Here is a 26,105-nt window from a genome sequence, read left to right as displayed (position 1 = left end):
TAAGTGAGACATTTCTTAAGTGAGTTTTGCCCCATTTTACGACCTTTTTTCCCACAGTTGCTGAGTGAATCCCTGCAGTTGATAAGTTAGTCACGCGGGTGTTAAGTGAATCTGGTTTCCCCCATTGACTTTGCTTGTCAGAAAGAAGTCTGCAAAGGGTGATCACGTGACCCTGGGACACAGCAACGGTCATAAATATGAGCCGGTTGCCAAGCATCTGAGTTTTGATCACATGACCCTGGGATAGAAGCATAGAATATGTATCCTGAAACGCAGCACATTGAAGCCTGGAAGTAATAGTTTAACAAGACCTTTTGGAAGAAACTATAATATTAATGTACAAATTAACATATTTTAGGGCATTAGCTGATTTTAAAATCAATGGCAAATGGACAAAGAAGTTGACCAAAATATGAAAATGGAAGACCAAAGAGAATTAACGGGAAAAAGCGATTTAAAAGAAATGAGAGAAAAGTAAAAATAATTATGATAAGGCATGGAATTAAATAAAGAACGATGTGTTAAGATGGGGAAAAATAACAATTGTTGTTGGGTACAATTTCCATAATTAAAAATGACTATATTACCTAGACTGATGTTTCTGTTTTAAACAATACCTATCTAGACAACGGGTGCACCACTAAAGAAATGGCAGGAAGATATAGCTAAGCTTATATGGCAGGAGAAAAACCAAAAAGTTTAATTGAAAACTCTTCAAGAGAAAAGATAACAGTAAGTAGTAGTAGTGGTAGTCGCAGTATTATTATTATTAGTACTAGCAGTAGCAGTAGGAAAGGACCTTGGAGGTCAGGCAGGAAACCTGCTCAGGTAGTAAACCCTATACCATTTCGGACAAATGGCTGTCCAGTCTCTTCTTAAAAACTTCCAGTGTTGGAGCATTCACCGCTTCTGGAGGCAGGTTGTTCCACTGGTTAATTGTTCTGTCAGGAATTTTCTCCTTAGTTCTAGGTTGCTTCTGTCCTTGGTTAGTTTCCATCTGTTGCTTGTCCTGCTTTCAGGCGCCTTGAAGAATAGCTTGACTCCCTCTTCTTTGTGGCAGCCTCTGAGATATTGGAACACTGCTATCATGTCCCCCCTCGTCCTTCTCTTCATTAAACTAGACAATTCCAGCAACCATTCTTTATATGTTTTAGCCTCCAGTCCCTTAATCATCTTTGTTGCTCTTCTCTGTACTCTTTGTAGAGGCTCAACATCTTCTTTACATCGTGACCAAAATTGGATGCAGTATTTCAAGTGTATGTATGTAATGTATACATAAATACCATCTGTATCCAGAAAAACCCACAGGGCAGTGGCAATTTGCACCTCTTTTTTTGTGGAAGGTTCCAGAAATGGGAGGTCCCCACCAAGAAGTTCCTGTGTGGTGGAAACACCCATGAAAAAGGAGCTGCTTTCCAACTTAAGGAGCAGTTCCCAAACAACTCATCAGAAAGCCAACGTATCTGATTCTCTCAGAGATTTTCAACTTTGGCAACTTTCAGATGTGTGGACTTCAATTCCTAGCATGCTCCTTGGGGAATTCTGGGGATTGTAGTCCACACATCTTAAAAGTTACCAAGATTAAAAAAACACACTGGTTTCTATAAAGAGATCCTCCCCTTTGCCCCACCTCTCCCACCCAATTCTTTCCAACTGAGTGTGGCCTGTTATGCCGCAGAAGAGCCTTTCCCAATCTGGTGTTCTGCCAATGTGGGAGTCAAAGTCGCAAACATCTGGAGGACAGCAACTGGGGCAAGGTGGCCAGAGGGGGTCTCCTGGCTCTCATTGGACTGAGCTGCTTAACTCCTGCTTTGCCTTCCGGTTCTTCCTTAAACCCGGGTGCTGCTCTAAATGCTCCTAATTGTTTTTGTATCTCAAGAAGATAAATATTTCGGACTGCAGAGTAAATAAAACTACACAGCAGCTTAACGTTGTGATTCTTGGGTAGTGGGTCCAGGGATTGTCTTGCCACAAGGAGGCTTGCTAGCATTGACTAAATGGAATCCTCCAGACGTGAGTTAGCCTGGGTGTCTTCTCCCATAACGTCTTGCCGGCTGGACTTGATGGGGGTTGTGATCCAACAACTTGCAGCCCCCAGACAGGTGAGCTGCTCTGAAGGCATCTAAACGTTACATTTGATAATGGGTGGGGCTTGTGAAGAGTTCAGATAGGCTTAATATATATATATTTAAAAGTTCAAATGTACTTCAGGGGCCAAAATCCGAATTAAGTGTCATGGGGGGACTAGGGAAGAAGAAGGGGTCTCCTCTGGGCCCTACAAACCGTTTCTAAGCCTCTGTGTAGAAATTGGGTGCCCCCAAGTTACAGGAAGCACAGCCATGGTTCCAGTGTTTTTATCCTAGGGAGGCAAGCAGAAGCCTCTGTCCGATTCTGGGCAGAAGGCAAGCGAAGGGCCGGGGGGGGGGCAGGCCCGCCTGGGCACTGCAGGGCACTCTTCGCATGGGCAGAGGAACCCCGGACCCGGATGTCCAACGGAGGGACGGAGTGCCGACTGGGAAGCAGGGAAGGGCGGGAGAAGTGGAGGCCAAGGGGCAGGACTGAAAGGCTGAGGCGGAGGCCGAGAGGAGAGCAGAAGCAGCGCCCGCGCCTCAACCTAGTCACGCCCGGCTCCATCATCACCGCAGCCCCTTTGGACTCGGCAGGACCTCCGTCTCCCTACTACGCAGCCCATCCTCCACAGCCATCTCAGCCCTGCCAGGTGCCGGAAGGGGAATCCCTCCTCCGAGTCCCCTCCAAACTTCGGGGGAAACAGGGAGCGATGATCCCTGGCCGCCTCTTCCCAATCCCGGGGAGGGAGGGAGGAAGGAAAAGGCTCCGGGCCTCTCCAGACTCCGCCTGGCTGTGAAAGGGGCGGCTCTCCCGGCGCCCTCCGAGGCGCCTCTCTAGGAAGCTCCTCTCGTTCTCCCTACTCCCCACCCCCCCGTAACTGACGTCCCAGAGCTCCGTTGCGGAGGATTTTCCTTCTCCGCCTTTTTCCCCCTGGCGGCATTTTGGGCGGCGGTGCAACTTCTGGGCGTCCGGCAAGGCTGCTCCTCGGCCCCGCTCCGGGCAGGTGGGGCTGCTCCTGCTCTCTCTCGGCCGGCCAGGAGGAAGGTAGCCCGAGTCCCCCCCGGATCCCCGGAGGGTGGCTGAGCCTGCCAGGATCCCGGGTGGCTGCAGGGCTGGACGGGGAAAAGGGGGGGCTCGCCCCACGGAGGGAAAGGGGGGCTTTTCTTTTGAAGGATTTGTGGGGGGGGAATATGGGGCGATGGAAAGAAAGACCCGCCTTCTCCCTTCAGTTAGGGGGAGTTTGGTTTAAGGGGGGGGAGTTTAAATTGCTTGAATTGAGCTCATGTTCTCCCAACCCAGAAAAGATCCACTTTCTTTCTGCTTAATCTAAATAGAGAGGAATGAATATTCTTTGCTTTTATTCTAATTCTTTGTTTTTCTTTTGTTTCTACAAAGCTGGCCAGAATCTGAAAAAAAATCATTATTTTCCTTGTTTTGCCGTGAAGAGGCTGTGAGGTGGCAGCTCCTTGGTGGGTTTTATCAATCTGAATAGAGCTGGAAGGGACCTTGGAGGTCGTCTAGTCCAACCCCTTGCTCAAGCAGGAGACCCTATACCATTCCAGACAGGTGGCTGTCCAGTCTCTTCTTCAAAGCCTCCAGTGATGGAGAACCCACAACCTCTGAAGGAAAACTGTTCCACAGGTTAATTGTCTTCACTGTTAGAAAGTTTCTGCTTAGTTCCAGGTTGCTTTTCTCTTTGATTAGTTTTCATCCATTGTTTCTTTTCCTGCTTTCAAGTACTTTGAAAAACAGGTGGATCCCCTCTTTTTTGTGGCAGCCCCCCAATATTGGAATACTGTTATCATGTCACACTCCCCCCCCTCCATCTTTACACTAGACTGGCCATAAACAATTCCTGCAACATTCCTTCACATGTTTTTATCTCCAGGCCTTTAATCATTTTAGTTGCTCTTCTTTGCCCTTTTTGCAGGGTCTCAATATCTGTTTTGTAATGTGGTGACCAAACCTGGATGCAGTATTCCAGCTGTGGTCTTACTAATTTAGTTGCTCTTTATAAAGCTATACTAACACGACTTCTGGGCACTCCTTCCCCATAGGCACCCTTGACGTGAATGATGTAGAACGCCACCCAGTAGGCCACACCCACTCCATCCACGCCCACCCATTAGGCTGCACCCACTCTGGCCACACCCACCCGGCCCCCCAGGGCAACCGCAATGCTGATGCGGCCCTCAGTGAAATTGAGTTTGACACCCCTGGTGTATGGGCATTTCAGTCCTTTATTTGTCTTGGATATGTTTCTTATCTCTCCTCCTTTGCAACTGGGATTTAAGCCCTCATATTCCCCCAACCCAGAAAAGATCCCCTTTCCTTCTGCTTAACCTAAATAGAGAGGAACGAATATCCTGGATTTTATTCAATTTCGTTCAATACCCTGTATTTTGATTTTTTTTGGTTTCTACAAAGCTGGGTAGAATCTCTAAAAATCGTTATTTCCCTGGTTTTACCTCGGAAGGGGCTGTGATGCTGATTTAGAAAGGAAACTAGCAAATGGTAGAAGAAGCTTGGGAGAGAAATGGAGGGGAAAGGAAGGGAAAAATGAACAGAGCTGCAGATGAGAAAAGGGGGAAAGAGGGAATGGGGGGGAAGAAAGAGGAAGGGATTCAGGATGGATGTTGGACTTGAGCAAGGCCTCAAATTGCAGAATTCAGTGACACCGAAGGGGAAAATGATGAAATGTGAGAGGAGAAAAACTTGTTAATACTGTACTATAATTTTGTTAAACCGTAAAGGCCACGAAATAAAATTTGAGTTCCACACTCTCCCAAAGAGGGGATCAGTTTTCAGAGCAGAAATTACACATCCTTCAACTAAAGCATTGCTAGTTTGACCATGGTTTGTGGAGCTGCTGCCCTTGGTGAAGTGATTCCAGTGGTTGGGTGGAGGCAACACATGAAGCCGAAAGAAACTGACCGACATTTGACCCCAAAGTCCATCTTGGGCAGGTAGGACCACCAGATGGAAGTTTTGGCCAAAGGATGCCGTTAGCCTCCCTTTGGGAAAATGGGGATCTCAGCCCCCACCATGAGGAATTGCTGACCCTGATGAATATATTTATACGGTCTCTAAACTATAAAGAAACAATAGGAAGCCATTCTAGGAGGGGCCCATATTAAGTCTATGCTGGCCCAAAGAACAATGTCCATGAATAACTACATAGGTTTTATTTATTTTTATTTTATTTTTTATTTTTATTTTTAAAATGTATAAGCCGCCCCACTCCCGAAGGACTCTGGGTGGCTAACAATAAAAAACACATAAAACATAACAAAACAAACAGTACAAAAACAGTGATCCAGGGGTCAGATTTTATAAACCCCAGGCCTGCCGGAAAAGCCAGGTCTTAAGCAGCTTACGGAAGACCAACAGGGTGGGAGCGGTCCTAATCTCCGGGGGGAGCTGGTTCCAAAACGGCGCCATCACAGGGAAGGCCCTCCGCGGCCCCGCAAAATGGCACTGCTTGGCCGACGGGACCTGAAGGAGGCCCAGCCTGTGGGATCTAACCGGCTGGGGTAGTAGGCGGTCTCGGAAATAGCCTGGCCCTGAGCCATATAGGGCTTTAAAGGTAATGACCAACACCTTGAATTGGACCCGGAGACCAATAGGCAACCAGTGCAGCTCACGGAGGATAGGTGTAACGTGGGTGTATCGAGAAGCACCCACTATCACTCGCGCAGCTGCATTCTGGACCAACTGTAGTCTCCGAATACTTTTCAAGGGTAGCCCCATGTAGAGCGCGTTGCAGTAGTCCAGACGTGAGGTGACAAGGGCATGAGTGACTGTAAGGAGAGCCTCCCGGTCCAGGTAGGGTCGCAACTGGTGCAACAGGCGAACTTGTGCAAAGGTCCTTCCAGCCACAGCCATCAATTGATGTTCCAAATTCAGCTGTGGATCAAGGAGGACACCCAAGTTGCGAACTCGCTCCGAAGGGGGTATATTTTCCCCCACAAGAGTCAACACTGGACAGTCGACATGATCCTTGGGAGGCAACATCCAAAGCCACTCAGTCTTGTCAGGATTGAGCCTGAGTCTGTTAACCCCCCATCCAGACCCTCACGGCTTTGAGGCAACGGCCCATCACATCGGCCACTGGGTATCATCAGCATACTGATGAAACCTCACCCCATGCTGTCTGATGATCTCACCCAGCGGCTTCATATAAATGTTAAATAGGAGGGGAGAGAGGACCGACCCCTGTGGCACGCTGCATTCAAGGGACCTCGGGGTTGACCTCGGCCCTCCCACCAATACCAATTGCGACCGGCCAGAGAGGTAGGAGGAGAACCACCGTAAAATGGTGCCTCCCACTCCCACTCCTTTGAGTCGTCGCAAAAGGATACCATGATCGATGGTATCAAAAGCCGCTGAGAGGTCAAGTAGCACCAAGACAGAGGAATAACCCCTGTCTCAGGCCCACCAGAGATCATCCATCAGCGCGACCAAAGCGGTTTCTGTGCTGAAGCCGGGCCTGAAGCCAGATTGAAAAGGATTTAGATAATCCACTTCATTCAGAGACCATCGGAGCTGGAGCGCCACCACTCTCTCTACAACCTTCCCCACAAAGGGGAGATTGGAGACTGGACGGAAGTTATTTAAGTCAGCCGGGTCCAGGATAGGCTTCTTGAGAAGGGGCCTCACAACCGCCTCCTTCAGGGATTGCGGGAAAGACCCCTCCCTCAACGAAGCGTTGATCAACACCTGGAGCCAGCCTCGTGTCACCTCCTTGGCAGCTGAGACCAACCAGGAAGGACACGGGTCCAATAAACAAGTGGAGGCGCTCATTGCTCCCACTGCTCTGTCAACATCCTCAGCGGTCACAGACTCAAATTCATCCCATAAAACTGAGCTAAGACCTGCCCCAGTCATCTCAGAAGGCCCTGCCCAATCGGAGTCCAGGTCTGTCCGAATCCGAGCAATTTTGTCTGATAGGAATTGCACAAATTCCTCTGCTCTACCTGGTAAGGGCTCCCGGCTTTCCGAACGTTAAGTAGGGAACGGGTCACCCTAAAGAGGGCGGCAGGGCGAGATTCTGCAGACACAATAAGTGCGGAAAAATGCGAACATTTTGCCGCTCATATCGCCACTAAATAAGTCCTAATATAGGCTCTTAGAAGTGTCCGGTCGGATTCGGAGGTACTAGTCCTCCAGCGTCGCTCTAGACGTCTCTTCTGACGCTTCATCTCCTGTAGCTCCTTGGTAAACCAAGGTGCCCTCCGGGATCCACAATCACGGAGAGGTCGCAAAGGCGCGATCTGGTCTAACGCCCCTGATGCCGCCTTATTCCAAGCAGTGACCAAGCACTCAGCTGGTTCGTGGAGGAGGGAATCAGGAAAACCCCCAAGTGCTATTTGGAACCCCTCCGAGTCCATTAAACACCTGGGGCAGAACCACCTAATCGGTTCCGCCTCCTTGCGGTGGGGGAGTAGGACCGAGAAATCTAATCTCAACAGGAAGTGATCCGACCATGACAAGGGAGAAGTAACTATACCCCTTAAATTGAAATCACGTCTCCACTGCCCCGAGAGGAATACCAAGTCGAGCGTGTATCCTCCCCTCTGGGTCGGACCCTGAATTATCTGAGTCAGGTCCATGGTTGTCATGGAAGCCATGAACTCCTGAGTCACACCAGAGGATTCACCAAGTGACGGCAAATTGAAATCCCCCAGCACCATAAGCCTAGGGAATTCCACTGCCAACCTGGCTACCCCCTCCAGCAGCTCAGGCAGGGCTGTTGTCACATAGCTGGGAGGCAGGTATGTCAACAACAAGCCCGACTGAACCCTTGAATCCAACCTCAAGAGAAGGGACTCACACCCAACAACCTCTGGGGCTGGGATCCTGCGAGGTCTCAGGGATTCTCGGACAAGAATCGCCACTCCCCCACCCCTTCCCTGGAGTCGCGGTTGGTGCATTATCTGAAACCCGTCTGGACACATCTATGAGAGAGGAACACTTCCCTCTTGGCCCAGCCAGGTCTCAGTAATACATGCCAGGTTGGCCTCCTCATCTAGTATCAAGTCCCGGATGAGGGGGGCTTTATTAATAACTGACCTGGCATTAAGAAGCAGCAACCTGAGGCCAGGGTCCTGAACACCCCCCTCTCTGAATTAGTGATACCTGACATATACAAAGTTATGGGGTGGGTGGGGGTCTTTGCCATGTTTTCTCACATCATAGAGCAGGGCCTTTCAACCTTTTCACGGAGTGTACAACTTTTAGGATATGGCAATATTCGAGTACCACCTAGCAAGGTGTCAAAAACTTGACCAAAAAAAACCCCTGCTCAAAGTTGCAATTGCACTGAAATGACTTATGACCATTTTACACACTTATGACCATTGCAGCATGCCCAGGGTCATGTGATTTATATTCGGATGCTTGCTAACCGACTCATATTTATGATGGTCACAGTGTCCCAGGGTCATGTGATCCCCTTTTGCAATCTTTTGACAAGCAGAGTCAATGGCAGGGCTGCTGGTGGCCAAGTGCTAAGGCGGGACTTCCTTCCCTCCCTCCCTCCTTCCCTGCCTCCCTCTTTCTCATGCCCACTTTGTTCTGAAGGAAGAATTTGAACCCCTCCCCCATATTTTCTCTCTTCCATATATTCATCAAACAAGGAAAAGCCTCCAGAGACAGAAAAGACAAACTGCTAAGTGAACTAGCTTTAAAAGGCACATTCCCCTTTAAGAATTAGCTACTGGCTAGAAGGGAAACTTAAGGAGTGCAGCCAGCACTTAAGGAAGAAAAAAAAATGTAAGTATTGGCTGCTGGCTAAGGCAGCCTCCCCAAATGGCTCCTTTCATAAGTAAAGGAATGCTACAGGCAAAATCCATTCAGGAGAAAAATACTTCAAAATCCCTTGCAGCAAAACTTACAGCTAACAACAGCAGAGCAATAGAAGCTAACAGGACATCAGCAAAATAGAAATTGCCAAACACTCCTTAGGAACACAAAGCCCACATTGCACAAATCGCAGAACTTCAAAGTCACAAAAGCACATAAGAATCCTTCCACTCTCCATCTCCCTCCCTCCGTGCCTCACCTCTAGCCATTGCTGCCTTTTTTCATTCCTCTTGGAGGGCAACCCCTCTTCCACTGCATTTCTTGCCTATATGCTGCTGCCAGCTCAGATGGCTGCCACAACAGTTGTAGATCAGCTCATGACCGGCCTGCTTCATCTCCTCTCCCCCACCCTCCTTTTCCTTTCCCTTTGGTGCAGCTAGAGCTGACTCCGCCTCCTCCCAAGGCTGCTGCTTTTTTCTCTTCCTCTCCCGCCCAAACTGCCTCCTTTTATAGCCTCTCCTGTCTCCGCTCCCCTCCTCCTCCTTTCTCATGGGGGAGGGTGAGCCAGAAGTGAGCCTGGGGCCTTTGCCTCGCCCCAGCCACTCTGCAGCTCCAGAGGATTCTCTCACAGTAAGTCCTTGCCTGCGCTGGCTCTTTCCCTCCCCCACTACACTTGGCTAGGCAGGGCTGCGTACCACCTTCCACTCGTTAATGTATCACAAGTGGTACGCGTACCACCGGTTGAAAAGCTCTGTCGTAGAGCATCACACACAGACAACTGAGGAAAAGGAAAAGGCAGGGATCATTAACAATTCGGGCAGGCAAATGGGGAGCAACAGGGAAACCCGTGATAGCTCAGTGGTTAGAATGCAGTATTGCAGGCTAACTCTACTGTCTGCCAGCAGTTCGATTCTCACCGGCTCAAGGTTGACTCAGCCTTCCATCCTTCCGAAGTCAGTAAAATGAGGACCCAAATTGTTGGGGGGGAATAAGCCGATTCTGTAAACCACTTAGAGAGGGCTGTAAAGCCCTGTGAAGCGGTATATATGTCTAAGTGCTATCTCTGTTCTGTCAGCCATCATGAATCTTTCTTCTTTTTCCTTCATGCAGCAGGTGGCACTGGGAAAAGTGGACCAAGTTCCAGTTGTTAGATACTTCAATAGAAGATCCCCTCAGAGGAACCAGGAGAGACTCTTCAAGTGCTCTGAGGGCGGGATATCCTTTGCTCACAAATCCCTCCTTTTGATTAACCAGAAGCTGGACATGGGGAATGGATCCCATCTGTGTTTGGAAACTCGTTTCATGGTTGTGAAGCTTTGCCAAACATCTCCAGAGCCACCCCAGACTGAAGCCCTACAAATGTGGAGAGTGTGGGAACCATTTTGCTAAAGGCTGGGACCTCAGAGCTCCTTAGCGTATCCACCAGGGAAAGAGACCTCAGGAAGGCCTCAGTGTTTTTCCAGGCCTCAGAACAGCCCAAGTGAAGAGAAACCCTGCAATTGTGTGCAGTGTGAGCTTTGCTTTTCTGAAAAGTCAGAGATGCTTAAACATCAACAAATCCACACTGGACAAAAACCTTATCAACGTCTGGAGTGTGGGAAATCTTCTGTTCGAAAAAGAAGTGTCAAGATCCAGAGGAAAATTCACATGGAAATAAAACCTTATAAAAGCTTCGAGTGTGGAAAATGTTTCACTGGGAGTTCATTTCTTTGCAACCATAATAAAACACACACAGAGGAGGAAAGCAGAACGTGCCTAGAATGTGGGAAATGTTTTTCCAGCAAATCATCCCTGCAGCGACATCAGCGAATCCACACTGGGGAAAGACCCCATGAATGCCCAGAATGTGAGAAACGATTTGGGACTTCTTCCACACTTCGGAGACACCAAAAGACGCACACGGGAGAAAAACTCTATAAATGTAACGATTGTGAGAAATGTTTTTCTCGAAAGGGAATTCTTTTTCAACATCAGATCATCCACACAGGGGAGAAACCCTATCAGTGCATCGAGTGTGGGAAATTTTTTTGTTTGATATCAACCCTCAGAAATCATGAGAAAATTCACAGAGGGGAAAAAAAATTCAAATGTTTAGACTGTGGGAGAGCATTTATTCATTCATCTCTCCTTAGACGTCACTGGCAAATGCATATAGGAGAGAAGCCCCATAAATGCTCAGAGTGTGATAAATGTTTTTCTAGGAGACATAGCCTTTTGATACATCAGAGGACCCATATTGGAGAGAAACCATATAAATGTCCGGAGTGTGGGAAGTCTTTTTCTTGCCATGAATATCTTAAAAAACACCAGACGATTCACACAGGAAAGAAGCGTATCAGATCTGTGCAGAAAAATGAAATGTGCTCAGAATGTGGGAGATGTTTCTCCCAAAGGTCACACCTAACTCGACATGAGAGACTTCACACCGGAGACAGGCCCTATCAATGCCCAGAATGTGACAAGCGATTTGTGGAGTCTTCTGAACTCCGGAGACACCAGAGGGGGCACACAGGGGAGAAGCCCTATAAATGTGGGCAGTGTGCGAAAGGTTTTCTCACAGCAACACTGCTTCGGGTTCATGAGAGAATCCACACAGGGGAGAAACCGTATAAATGTGTAGAGTGTGGGAAATGCTTTTCCCGAAAACAACACCTCGGAAGTCATCAAAAGGTCCATACAGGAGTGAAGCCATAAAGACTCATAAAGTGAAGAAATGTTTTGCTTAAAAGGGAGATATCAGAAAAGTGACATGGGAAAAGGCCTAACAGGCCCTGATGGTGGAACAGTTTTTCATAGGTGTTCACCCTTAGAAGTCATGTAAAAGTTCCTAAAGAGTGGTGGGGGCGAATTAGAAACTCTTAGATCATGGGAGAGCATTTTTTTGTCATTCATCCCTTAAAAATCATACTCTAATCCAGGTGTATCAAACTCACAATGTCATGTGATATTTCGCAACGTGTTGTGACTTTTTTGCCGTTGCCGGCAATGGGGTGGGTTCAGTTTTGCTATGATGCATCCGGTGCACGGACTGGCAGTTTGACACCCCTGCTCTAATCCATATAGGAAAGATGGAGCATAAATGTTTGCAGTGTGATGTATGGGTTGCCCGAAAAAAATACTCTTTTTTCAGGATCAGTAAATTCTTACTGGAGAGAAACTTTTATGAGGGCTTAGGATGTGGGAAAGGTTTTCATAAGGACTCCTGCTTTGGGCAGGGAGGGTTGGACTAGAAGACCACAACTCTTGCTATTCTGTGATTGGTCCCTTGTAAATCTGTGATTCTAGGAATTTATATTCTCATATATACAGGTAGTCCTCGACCTATGACTACAATTGAGTCCAAAATTTCTGTTAAGTGAGACATTTCTTAAGTGAGTTTTGCCCCATTTTACGACCTTTTTTCCACAGTTGCTGAGTGAATCACTGCAGTTGATGAGTGAATCACGCGGGTGTTAAGTGAATCTGGCTTCCCCCATTGACTTTGCTTGTCAGAAGGAAGGCTGAAAAGGGGAATCACGTGACCCTGGGACACAGCAACGGTCATAAGTATGAGCCGGTTGCCAAGCATCTGAGTTTTGATCACATGACCATGGGGAGGCTGCAAAGGTCGTAATTGAAAAACGGTCATAAATCAACTTTTTTTCATTGCCGTTGTAACTTTGAACGGTCGCTAAATGAACTAGTGTAAGTCAAGGACTCCCTGAAGAAGCATAGAATATGTATCCTGGAACGCAGCACATTGAAGCCTGGAAGTAATAGTTTTACAAGACCTTTTGGAAGAAACTATAATATTAATGTACAAATTAACATATTTTAGGGCATTAGCTGGTTTTAAAATCAATGGCAAATGGACAAAGAAGTTGACCAAAATATGAAAATGGAAGACCAAAGAGAATTAATGGGAAAAAGTGATCTAAAAGAAATGAGAGAAAAGTAAAAATAATTATGATAAGGCATGGAATTAAATAAAGAACGATGTGTTAAGATGGGGAAAAATAACAATTGTTGTTGGGTACAATTTCCATAATTAAAAATGACTATATTACCTAGACTGATGTTTCTATTTTAAACAATACTTATCTAGACAACGGGTGCACCACTAAAGAAATGGCAGGAAGATATAGCTAAGCTTATATGGCAGGAGAAAAACCAAAAAGTTTAATTGGAAACTCTTCAACAGAAAAGAGAAAGATAATAATAATAACAAGAAGAGGAAGAGGAGGAAGATTACAATTGTTGTTGGGTACAATTTCCATAATTAAAAATGACTACATTACCTAGAGACTGATGTTTCTGTTTTAAACAATGCCTATCTGAACAACAGGTACACCACTAAAGAAATGGCAGGAAGATATAGCTAAGCTTATATGGCAGGAGAAAATACAAGAGTTTAATTGAAAACTCTTCAAGAGAAAAGATAACAGTAATTAATAGTAGTCGGAGTAGTAGTAGTAGTAGCAGCAGCGGCAGCAGTAGGAAAGGACCTTGGAGGTCAGGCAGGAAACCTGCTCAGGCAGTAAACCCTATACTATTTCGGACAAATGCCTGTCCAGTCTCTTCTTAAAAACTTCCAGTGTTGGAGCATTCACCACTTCTGGAGGCAGGTTGTTCCACTGGTTAATTGTTCTAACTGTCAGGAAGTTTCTCCTTAGTTCTAGGTTGCTTCTCTCCTTGGGTAGTTTCCATCCGTTGCTTCTTGTCCTGCCTTCAGGCGCCTTGGAAAATAGCTTCTCCCTCTTCTTTGTTGCAGTGCCTGAGATATTGGAACACGGCTATCATGTCCCCCCTCGTCCTTCTCTTCGTTAAACTAGACAATTCCAGCAACCATTCTTTATGTTTTAGCCTCCAGTCCCCTAATCATCTTTGTTGCTCTTCTCTGTACTCTTTGTAGAGGCTCAATATCTTTTTTACATCGTGGTGATCAAAATTGGATGCAGTATTCCAAGTGTGTATGTATGTAATGTATACATAAATACCATCTGTATCCAGAAAAACCCTCAGGGCAGTGGCAATTTGCACCTCTTGTTTTGTGGAAGGTTCCAGAAATGGGAGGTCCCCACCAAGAAGGCCCTGTGTGGTGGAAACACCCATGAAAAAGGAGCTGCTTTCCAGCTTAAGCAGCAATTCCCAAACAACTCATCAGAAAGCCAACACATCTGTTTCTCTGAGGTTTTCAACTTTGGCAACTTTCAGATGTGTGGACTTCAATTCCCAGCATGCTCCTTGGGGAATTCTGGGGATTGTAGTCCACACATCTTAAAAGTTACCAAGATTAAAAAAAAACTGGTTTCTAAGAAGAGAACCCCCCTTGCCCCACCCAATTCTTTCCAACTGAGTGTGGCCTGTTATGCCGCAGAAGGGCCTTTCCCAATCTGGTGTTCTGCCAATGTGGGATTCAAAGTCGCAAACATCTGGAGGACAGCAGCTGGGGCAAGGTGGCCAGAGGGGATCTCCTGGCTCTCATTGGACTGAGCTGCTTTAACTCCTGCTTTGCCTTCCGGTTCTTCCTTAAACCCGGGTGCTGCTCTAAATGCTCCTAATTGTTTTTGTATCTCAAGAAGATAAATATTTCGGACTGCAGAGTAAATAAAACTACACAGCAGCTTAATGTTGTGATTCTTGGGTTGTGGGTCCAGGGATTGTCTTGCCACAAGGAGGCTTGCTTGTTGTTAATTGCGAAGTCGTGTCCGACCCATCGCGACCCATGGACAATGTTCCTCCAGGTCTTCCTGTCCTCTACCATCTTCTGGAGTCTATTTAAGTTCACACCTACTGCTTCAGTGACTCCGTCCAGCCATCTCATTCTCTGTCGTCCCCTTCTTCTATTGCCCTCAATCTTTCCCAGCATCAGGCCCCTCTCCAGTGAGTCCTTCCTTCTCATTAGGTGGCCAAAGTATTTGAGTTTCAACTTCAGGATCTGGCCTTCTAAAGAGCAGTCGGGGTTGATCTCTTCTAGGACTGACCGGTTTGAACGCCTTGCAGTCCAAGGGACTCGCAGGAGTCTTCTCCAACACCATAGTTCAAAGCCCTCAATTCTTTTGCGCTCAGCCTTTCTTATGGTCCAACTTTCACAGCCATACATTGCAACTGGGAAAACCATGGCCTGGACTATACGCACTTTGTTGGCAGGGTGATGTCTCTGCTTTTTAGTATGCTGTCTAGATTTGCCATAGCTTTCCTCCCCAGGAGCAAGCGTCTTTTAATTTCTTGGCTGCAGTCCCCATCTGAGGTGATCTTTGAGCCCAGAAAAATAAAATCTGTGACTACTTCCATTTCTTCCCCATCTATTTGCCAGGAATTGAGAGGGCCGGATGCCATGATTTTGGTTTTCTTAATGTTGAGTTTCAGGCCTACTTTTGCACTCTCCTTCTTCACCCGCATCAAGAGGCTCTTTAGTTCCTCTTCACTTTCTGCCTTTAGAGTGGTATCATTTGCATATCTTAGGTTGTTGATATTTCTCCCGGCAATCTTAATTCCAACTTTTGATTCATCTAGCTCTGCCTTTCTCATGATGTGCTCTGCATATAAGTTAAATAGGCAGGGCGACAGTATACAGCCTTGCCGGACTCCTTTTCCAATTTTGAACCAATCAGTGGTTCCGTGTTCGGTTCTCACTGTTGCTTCTTGACCCGCATATAGGTTTCTCAAGAGACAAATGAGATGGTCTGGTACTCCCATCTCTTTAAGAACTTGCCACAATTTGTTGTGATCCACACAATCAAAGGCTTTTGCATAGTCAATGAAGCAGAAGTAGATGTTTTTCTGGAACTCCTTAGCTTTCTCCATGATCCAGCGTATGTTGGCAATTTGATCTCTAGTTCCTCTGCCTCTTCGAAATCCTGCCTGTACTTCTGGTAGTTCTCGATCTACATACTGCTGGAGTCTAGCTTGTAGGATTTTAAGCATAACTTTACTAGCATGTGAAATGAGTGCAATGGTGCGATAGTTTGAACGTTCTTTGGCATTGCCTTTCTTTGGAATTGGAATGTAGACTGACCTTTTCCAATCCTGTGGCCACTGTTGAGTTTTCCAAATTTGCTGGCAAATTGAGTGTAGCACTTTTACTGCATCGTCTTTTAAGATTTTGAATAGCTCAGCTGGAATACTGTCACCTCCACTAGCTTTGTTGTTGCTCAGATTTTCTAAGGCCCATTTCACTTCACATTCTAGGATGTCTGGTTCGAGGTCAGTGACCATCTCACTGTGGTTATCTGGGATGTTAAGCTCATTCTTGTATAGTTCTTCTGTGTAGTTTTGCCATCTCTTCTTAATCTCTTCTGCCTCTGTTAGGTCTCTGCCATTTTGGTCCTTTATCATGCCCATCTTTGCATGAAACGTTCCCTTCATATCTCCAATTTTCTTGAAGAGATCTCTGGTCCTCCCTATTCTGTTGTTTTCTTCTATTTCTTTGCACTGTTCATTTAAGAAGGCATTCTTATCTCTTCTAGCTACTCTCTGGAATTCTGCATTCAATTGGGTGTATCTTTCTCTTTCTCTTTCTCCTTGCCTTTCGCTTCCCTTCTTTCCTCAGCTATTTGCAAAGCTTCCTCAGACAGCCATTTTGCTTTCTTGCATTTCTTTTTCTTTGGGATGGTTTTAGTTGCTACCTCTTGTACAATGTTGCGAACTTCCATCCATAGTTCTTCAGGCACTCTGTCTATCAGATCTAATTCCTTAAATCTATTTGTCACCTCTACTGTATATTCATCAGGAATATGATTTAGTTCATACCTGAGTGGCCTAGTGCTTTTCCCTACTTTTTTCAATTTAAGCCTAAATTTTGCAACGAGAAGCTCATGATCTGAGCCACAGTCAGCTCCTGGTCTTGTTTTTACTGACTGTATAGAGCTTCTCCATCTTTGGCTGCAGAGCACATAGTCAATCTGATTTCTATGTTGACCGTCTGGTGATGTCCATGTGTAGAGCCGTCTCTTGGGTTGTTGGAAAAGAGTGTTTGTTATGACCATCGTATTCTCTTGACAAAATTCTATTAGCCTGTGCCCTGCTTCATTTTGTACTCCAAGGCCAAACTTGCCTGTTATTCCGGTTATCTTTTGGCTTCCTACCTTAGCATTCCAATCCCCCATGATGATAAGGACATCATTTTTTGGTGTTAATTCTGTAGGGCTTCATAAAACTGGTCAATTTCATCCTCTTCAGCACCAGTGGTTGGGGCATAGATTTGGACTATTGTGATATTGAATGGTTTGCCTTGGATTCGAATTGAGATCATTCTGTCATTTTGGGGATTGTATCCCAATATTGCTTTTCCTATTCTTTTATTGACTATGAAGGCTACTCCATTTCTTCTGAGGGATTCTTGCCCACAGTAGTATACCTGATGGTCATCTGAGTTAAATTCACCCATTCCTGTCCATTTTAGTTCGCTGATTCCTAAGATGTCAATGTTCAGTCTTGTCATCTCTTTTTTGACTACGTCTAGCTTGCCTTGATTCATGGATCTTACATTCCAGGTTCCTATGGAGAAAAAATCTTTACAGCATCGGACTTTCCTTTCACCACCAGATATATCCACAGCTGAGCGTCCTTTCGGCTTTGGCCCAGTCACTTCATTCTTTCTGGCGCTACTAGTACTAGCCCTCTGCTCTTCCCCAGTAGCATATTGGACACCTTCCGACCTGAGGGGCTCATCTTCCAGCGTTCTATGTTTTTGCCTTTTAGTACTGTCCATGGGGTTTTCATGGCAAAGATACTGGAGTGGTTTGCCATTTCCTTCTTCAGTGGATCACATTTTGTCAGAACTCTCTGCTATAACCTGTCCATCTTGGGTGGCCCTGCATGGCATAGCTTATAGCTTCATTGAGTTACGCAAGCCCCTCTCCACGACAAGGCAGTAATCCATAAAGGGGAGGAGGCTTGCTAGCATTCACTAAATGGAATCCTCCAGACGTGAGTTAGCCTGGGTGTCTTCTCCCATAACATCTTGCCGGCTGGACTTGATGAGGGTTGTGATCCAACAACTTGCAGCCCCCAGACAGGTGAGCTGCTTTGAAGGCATCTAAACGTTACATTTGATAATGGGTGGGGCTTGTGAAGAGTTCAGATAGGCTTAATATATATATATTTAAAAGTTCAAATGTACTTCAGGGGCCAAAATCCGAATTAAGTGTCATGGGGGGACTAGGGAAGAAGGGGTCTCCTCTGGGCCCTACAAACCGTTTCTAAGCCTCTGTGTAGAAATTGGGTGCCCCCAAGTTACAGGAAGCCCAGCCATGGTTCGAGTGTTTTTATCCTAGGGAGGCAAGCAGAAGCCTCTGTCCGATTGTGGGCAGAAGGCAAGCGAAGGGCCGGGGGGGAGGGGCAGGCCCGCCTGGGCACTGCAGGGCACTCTTCGCATGGGCAGAGGAACCCCGGACCCGGATGTCCAACGGAGGGACGGAGTGCCGACTGGGAAGCAGGGAAGGGCGGGAGAAGTGGAGGCCAAGGGGCAGGACTGAAAGGCTGAGACGGAGGCCGAGAGGAGAGCAGAAGCAGCGCCCGCGCCTGAACCTAGTCACGCCCGGCTCCATCATCACCGCAGCCCCTTTGGACTCGGCAGGACCTCCGTCTCCCTACTACGCAGCCCATCCTCCACAGCCATCTCAGCCCTGCCAGGTGCCGGAAGGGGAATCCCTCGTCCGAGTCCCCCACAAACCTCGGGGGGAAGCAGGGAGGGAGGATCCCCGGCCGCCTCTTCCCAATCCCGGGGAGGAGGGAGGGAGGGAGGGAGGGAGGGAGGAAAAGGCTCCGGGCCTCTCCAGACTCCGCCTGGGTGTGAAAGAGGCGGCTCGCCCGGCGCCCTCTGAGGTGCCCCTCTAGGACATTCCTCTCGTTCTCCCTACTCCCCCCACCCCCCCGTATCTGAGGTTCCAGAGCTCCGTTGCGGAGGATTTTCCTCTTCCGCCTTTTTCCCCCTGGCGGCATTTTGGGCGGCGGTGCAACTTCTGGGCGTCCGGCAAGGCTGCTCCTCGGCCCCGCTCCGGGCAGGTGGGGCTGCTCCTGCTCTCCCTCGGCCGGCCAGGAGGAAGGTAGCCCCGAGTCCCCCCCGGATCCCCGGAGGGTGGCTGAGCCTGCCAGGATCCCGGGTGGATGCAGGGCTGGACGGGGAAAAGGGGGGGCTCGCCCCACGGAGGGAAAGGGGGGCTTTTCTTTTGAAGGATTTGGGGGGGGGAATATGGGGCGATGGAAAGAAAGACCCGCCTTTTCCCTTCAGTTGGGGGGGAGTTTGGTTTAAGGGGGGGGGAGTTTAAATTGCTTGAATTGAGCTCATGTTCTCCCAACCCAGAAAAGATCCTCTTTCTTTCTGCTTAATCTAAATAGAGAGGAATGAATATTCTTTGCTTGTATTCTAATTTTTCAGTGGGTTTTCTTTTGTTTCTACAAAGCTGGGCAGAATCTGTAAAAAAAAATCATTATTTTCCTTCTTTTGCCATGAAGAGGCTGTGAGTGGGAGCCCCTTGGTGGGTTTTATCAATCAGAATAGAGCCACTGGTTGATTGTCCTCAGTGTTAGGAAGTTTCTCCTAATTTCCAGATTGCTTTTCTCTTTCATTAGTTTCCATCCCTTGTTTCTTTTCCTGCCTTCAAGTGCTTTGAAAAACAGGTGGATGCCCTCTTCTTTGTGGCAGCCCCCCAATATTGGAATATTGTTATCATGTCACGTACACACGCACACACACACACCCCTGGTCCATCTTTACTCTAGACTGGCCATAAACAATTCCTGCAACTGTCCTTCACATGTTTTTGTCTCCAGGCCTTTAATCATTTTAGTTCCTGTCCTTTGCCCTTTTTGCAGGGTCTCAGTATCTGTTTTGTAATGTGGTGACTAAACCTGGATGCAGTATTCCAGCTGTGGTCTTACTAATTTACTTGCTCTTTATAAAGCTATACTAATCCTTCGTGATTTTGATTCTACGAGTCTATTTATACAACCAAGGATTGTGTTAGCTTTTTTGGATGCTTTTGCACACTGATGGTTCATGTTTACCTGATTCTCTCTTGACTGCAAGGTCCCTCTCACAGTTAACTGTTTTTGAGCCAGGTTTCCCCTAATCTGTATTTGCACCTTTGGTTTTTCCTGCCTATGTGTAAAACCTTGCTTTTTTCCACACTAAATTTCATGTCGTTGGATAGGGCCCATTGTTGTTGTTTTATATAACAAATTTTATTAGTTGTCCACATATTTAGAAAACAACATGGTGACCAGGTAATCAATAGTTCGGTAACAGCATTTTTAGTACATGTCTGAGGTTACATTGTCAAAAATTCCTTCTCTATTTCCTGTTAACATTTGACATAACATAATTAAACTAGTAAGTTCCTAATCATAGCAAGCTTAATTAAAACATTTGTCAATCTATTTTTTGTTTATATATGTCCATATCCTGTTTTTAAATTTTACCTAATTCTCAATTTCTAAGTACAATATTCCAATTTTAACCTTTAACATCCATAATATTCATATTTCTGGTAACCCAAATTTCCTTTATTTCACTACACAAAAGTTATAGTATCTGAAATACACATATTACTTACTTAGATATATTCTTATTTTATTTCATAAACATTTTCTAATTCTCATCCTAGTACATCACAGCTTACTAATAGAGTAACCTTTATTATCTCAAATCCATCATCTATATTTTCTGGGCTAAGGGATAATTCAAAGCTAATTCCCAATTTTTAATTTTCATTTCCCTTATAAATCCAAACCCTAATTATTACACCAAATGATCCATTATTATTATTCTTATTGTTATTGATCATTTTGCAACAACATTTGATTCTGATAGTCATGTTTCCCTTCATCTCCAACTCTCTCTTTAGCCCATTAGTTGAGACATTAGAATCTCTCTTAGTATGTCAGAAGGATCCATTTTTTAAACCTAACTCTAGCTTTCTTTTTCTGCCAACCAGTTCCCGTGAAAGTAGGAACTTTTTGGGTCGCTAGCTCTGAGAAATATGTAAGTCCAATTACTTAATTATATTTTTCAGGGTTTTATCTCCCCAGTGTAGACAGCCACCGCCATTTTGGAGGGTGGGAAAAAGATGTTTGCTTCCCTCTCTCTTCACAGGAAGCAGGAAGCAATTTCAAGGGGCCTTTGCAGGAAAAGATCTGGGGTACAAAGAAGGCAGATCTCACCCAATTCCTCCATGGTGCTTTCAAGAGCTTAGTTGTAAGTTTTGCCTCGGCTAGAAACTGCATTAATGATGGGCCATGTGAGTGGCTGATCTTTTCTCCGTCAGTCCGAAGAGCTGCTCCGGACCAAAGGGAAGGGCTGCTGCCCTTCTGTGATCAATCCGAAGGTCCTCTTCCCTGTTCGTCGCCCCTCCAAGGCGATTTTCAACCTCATTCAGGATCCCCGGCGAGAGAACACTGGACGGCGGGGGAGCAATCACCCACACGTCCGCCAGTGCCGCAATCTGGAACCAGAAGCCGGATCGGGCCCATTGTTCAAGACCGTCAATATCTTTTTTCATCCACAGCTTGTCTTCTGGGATGTTGGCTATCTCTTAGTGTCATCTGCAAATTTGATGACTTCCCCTTTTATTTCCTCATCTAAGTCACGTATGCAGATTTTGAAGACTACTGGGCCTAAAACACAAGCTTGTACCCCACTGTTTGTCAGCTAGTTACAAATCCATCTGGTGGTGATGCTGTCTATCCCACATTTGTCTAGCTTACCAAGATGTAGGTTGTCGAATGTCTTGCTGAAATCTAAGTATACTATGCCTACAGCATTTTGCTGCTCTACTAATTTAGTCACAATGTCAAAGAATGTGGCAGTCCCTTGGTGGGTTTTATCAATCCGAATAGAGCAGGGAGGGACTTTGGAGGTCTGGTAGTCCAACCCCTTCCTCAAGCAGGAGACCCCATACCAGGGTCTTTCAACCTTTCCACAGGATATGGCAATATTTGACTACCACCAATCGCCTAGCAAGGTGTCAAAAACTTGATGACCAAAAAAAAAAAGGAAATTGATAAAAAACTCGATTTACAACAGAAGGAGAGAAGGCGATAGAATAGTGCAAAGATTAATGTCATAGAAACAGGCACAAGTTTCCCATTAAAAGTGTGGTAAGTGGATGCACAGATAGTCATCAACCTACAACCAGAATTGAGCCCAAAATTCATATTGCTAAATGAGAAATTTGTTAAATGAGTTTTGTCCCATTTTATGCCAGCTGCTGAATTACCAGCGGTTATGGTAGGCATGCCACTGGTTGAAAAGCCCTGCTTTATTTGTCTTGGGTACATTTCTTATATCTCCTCCTTTGTAACTCTGATATATGTCCTCATATTCTCCCTAAGCAGAAAAGATCTAATCTAATCTAAATAGAGAAGAACGAGTGTCCTGGATTTTATTCCAATGCTTTGATTTTCTTTGGTTCCTACCAAGCTGGGTAGAATCTCTAAAAACTGTTATTTCCCTGGTTTTACCTCGGAAGAGGCTGTGATGCGGCAACTGCTTCTTGGTGGCTGATTTAGGAAGGAAACTAGCAAATGGCAGAAGAAGCTTGGGAGAGAAATGGAGGGGAAAAGAAGGAAAAAATGAACAGAGATGCAGATGAGAAAACGGGAAAGAGTGAATGGAGTGGAAAAGGAAGAGGAAGGGATTCAGGATGGATGTTGGACTTGAGCAAGACCTCAAATTGCAGAATTCAGTGACACCAAAGGGGAAAATGGTGAAATATGAGAGGAGAAAAACTTGTTAATACCGTACTATAATTTTATTAAACTGTAAAGGCCGCGAGATAAAATTTGAGTTTCACCCCATCACATTCTCCCAAACTGTGGATCAGTTTTCAGACCAGAAATTACACACCCCTAAAACAAAGTATTGCTAGTTTAACCATGGTTTCTGGTGCTGCTGCCCTTGGTGAAGTGATTCCAGTGGTTGGGTGGATGCAACACACGAAGCCGAAAGAAACTAGCTGACGTTGGAGCCCAAAGTCTTATCTTGGACATGTAGGACCACCAGGTGGACGTTTTGCCTCCCTTTGGGGAAGTGGGGGTCTTAACACCCACCATGAGGTATTGCTGACCCCGATGAATATATTTACACCCTCCCTAAACTATACAGGAATAATAGAAAGCCATTTTAGGAGGACCCCATGTTCAGCCTGTGGTGGCCAAAAAGCAATGTCCATGAATAACTACATAGGTTGTTCTCTGCATTAGAACTACCTGACATATACAAAGTCTATGGGGTGGGGGTCTTTGCCGTGTTTTCTCACATCATAGAGCATCACACACGCACAACTGAGAAAAAGTAAAAGGCAGGGATCATTAACAATTTAGGTAGGTAAATGGCGAGGAACAGGGAAAGCAGTGATAGCGCAGTGGTTAGAATGCAATATTGCAGGCTAATTCTGCTGACTGCCAGCAGTTCGATTCTCACCGGCTCAAGATTGACTCAGACTTCCATCCTTCCAAGATCTGTAAAATGAGGACCCAGATTGTTGGGGGGTAATATGCTGACTCTAAACTGCTTAGAGAGGGCCGTAAAGCACTGTGAAGCGGTATCTGTGTCTTAAGTGCTATTGCTATTCTGTCAGCCATCATGAATCTTTCTCTCTTTTTCCTTCATCCAGCACGGGACACCGGGAAAAGTGGACAAAGTTCCAGTTGTGACATTTTCTGCGCTTAGAAAGCCCTGCAACTGAGAAGGCGCCGGAAATTATGCTGGGTGGACAAATACTTCAATAGAAGATCCCCTCAGAGGAACCAGGAGAGACTCTTCAAGTGCTCTGAGTTTGGGATATCCTTTGCTCACAAATCCCTCCTTTTGATTAACTGGAGGCTGGACATGAGGAATGGATCCCATCTGTGTTTGAAGTGTGCGAAGTCGTTTCGTGGTTGTGAAGCTTTGCCAAGCATCTCCGGAGCCACCCCAGACTGAAGCCCTACAAATGTGGAGAGTGTGGGAAGCTTTTTGCTAAAGGCTGGGACCTCAGAGCTCCTTAGCGTATCCACCAGGGAAAGAGACCTCAGGAAGGCCTCAGTGTTTTTCCAGGCCTCAGAATATCCCAACTGAAGAGAAACCCTGCAATTGTGTGCAATGTGGGCTTTGCTTTCCTCAAATCTCAGAGATGCTTAAACATCAACAAATCCACACTGGACAAAAACCTTATCAATGTCTTTTGTTCGACAAACAAGTCCCAAAATCCACGGGAAAATTCACATGGAAATAAAAACATATAAATGCTTAGACTGTGGAGAATGTTTTACTCAGAGTTCATCACTTTGCAAACATACTAAAACACACAAACAAGAGGAAAGCAGAACATGCCTAGAATGTAGGAAATATTTTTCCAGCAAATCAGCCCTGCGGCGACATCAGACAGTCCACACTGGAGAAAAACCTTATCAATGTCTGGAGTGTGGGAAATGTTTTTCCATCAAACCAGCCCTGCAGCAACACCAGAGAATCCACACTGGGGAAAGACCCCATGAATGCCCTGAATGTGAGAAACGATTTGGAAGGTCTTCCACACTTCGGAGTCACCAAAAGATACACACGAGAGAAAAACTCTATAAATGTAACGATTGTGAGAAATGTTTTGCTCTAAAGAGAAATCTTTTTCGACATCAGATAATGCACACAGGGGAGAAACCCTATCAGTGCATTGAGTGTGGAAAATTTTTTCGAACGATGTCAAGCCTCGGACATCATAAGAAAATTCACAGAGGAGAAAAAAAATTCAAATGTTTAGACTGTGGGGAAGCATTTATTCATTCAAATCAACTTAGACGTCACTGGCAAGTCCATATAGGAGAGAAGCCCCATAAATGCTCGGAGTGTGATAAATGTTTTTATGAGGAAAATAGACTTTTGATACATCAGAGAACCCACAGTGGAGAGAAACCATATAAATGTCCGGGGTGTGGGAAGTCTTTTTCTTGCCAAGAATATCTTAAAAAACACGAGACGATTCATACAGAAAAGAAGCCTTACAAGCCTGTGCAGAAAAATGAAATGTGCTCAGAATGTGGGAGATGTTTCTCCCAAAGGTCATACCTAATTCGACACAAGAGACGTCACACCGGAGACAGGCCCTATCAATGCCCAGAATGCGATAAGCGATTTGTGGAGTCTGCTGAACTCCGGAGACACCAGAGGGGGCACACAGGAGAGAAGCCCTATAAATGTGGGGAGTGTGCGAAATGTTTTCTCACAGCAACACTGCTTCGGGGTCATGAGAGAATCCACACAGGAGAGAAGCCCTATAAATGTGGGGAGTGTGCGAAATGTTTTCTCACAGCAACACGGCTTCGGGTTCATGAGAGAATCCATACAGGAGAGAAGCCCTATAAATGTGGGGAGTGTGGGAAAGGTTTTCTCAGAACAACAATGCTTCGGATTCATGGGAGAACCCACACAGGGGAGAAACCGTACAAATGTGTGGAGTGCGGGAAATGCTTTTCCCAAAAACAACACCTTGGACGTCATCAAAAGATCCATAAAAGAATGAAGCCATAAAGACTCATAAAGTGTAAACTCAGATCTAACAGGCCCTGATGGTGCAACAGTTTTTTATAGTTGTTCAACCCTTAGAAGTCATGTAAGAGTTCCTAAAAGGGGGGGGGGAGATTGGAAACCCTTAGATCAGTGGTTCTCAACCTGTGGGTCGGGACCCCATTTGGGGTCGAACGACCATTTCATGGGGGTCGCCAAACCACGCTGTCCACCATTTTTTCCCTTTTTTCCTAGCTGTCCTACTCCCTCTTATTGGTGGCCACACCTACTTGGGGGTCACCACAACATGGGGAATTGTATTATGGGGTCACGGCATTAGAAAGGTTGAGAACCACTGCCTTAGATCCTGAGAGCATTTTTTTGTCAATCATCCCTTAAAAACCATACTCTAATCCATATAGGAAAGATGCAGCATAAATGTTTGGAGTGTGCTGTATGTTTAGCCTGAAAGAATATTATTTTTCAGCATCAGTGAATTCTTACTGAAGACAAACTTTATCAGGGCTTAGGATGTGGCAAAGGTTTTTATTTGATAATCACATCTTCAGATGCACATGAAAAATCCACACAGGAGAAAAACCGTGACAAGCGTGAGAAAACTTTTCCTTGCCAATTGCAACATCTTGCCTCTTGGAGTTTGTCCGTTTGAAATTGTCTCCTTGGAAATTTTCTTGCCAACTTAACTTTTTGTAATTTTTTAATAAATTTTCATTTTCAGAAGTGAACATGAAAGTCTCATGTGAGTGTG

The 26,105-nt window shown here is 45.8% G+C and overlaps 1 protein-coding gene across 1 annotated transcript; it reads left to right on the top strand.

Annotated features, from left to right (window-relative positions):
- Positions 1-2,935: 2,935 nt before the first annotated feature.
- Positions 2,936-25,576, top strand: LOC120298485 (zinc finger protein 91-like). Its single transcript, XM_039322279.1, has 4 exons — positions 2,936-3,114; positions 3,466-3,711; positions 9,985-11,533; positions 24,204-25,576. The coding sequence occupies exons 3-4, from the start codon at positions 10,414-10,416 to the stop codon at positions 25,358-25,360; spliced, it is 2,277 nt and encodes a 758-aa protein (XP_039178213.1). The 5' UTR covers positions 2,936-3,114; positions 3,466-3,711; positions 9,985-10,413; the 3' UTR covers positions 25,361-25,576.
- The last annotated feature ends 529 nt before the right edge of the window (positions 25,577-26,105 follow it).

This window comes from Crotalus tigris, unplaced genomic scaffold (genome assembly GCF_016545835.1).
Source record: "Crotalus tigris isolate CLP2741 ecotype Arizona unplaced genomic scaffold, ASM1654583v1 scf7180000023903.560294, whole genome shotgun sequence".
Taxonomy (NCBI): Eukaryota; Metazoa; Chordata; class Lepidosauria; order Squamata; family Viperidae; genus Crotalus; species Crotalus tigris.
Note: the sequence above shows the minus strand (reverse complement) of the source record. Positions and strands in the feature narration are given on the sequence as shown.

Coding starts and splice junctions, on each gene's coding strand:
- LOC120298485 (XM_039322279.1), top strand. CDS start 10,414: ATGCTTAAACATCAACAAATCCACACTGGACAAAAACCTTATCAACGT. Junction 11,534..24,203: donor CCGAAAACAACACCTCGGAA/GTCATCAAAAGG, acceptor CCAGCAAATCAG/CCCTGCGGCGACATCAGACA.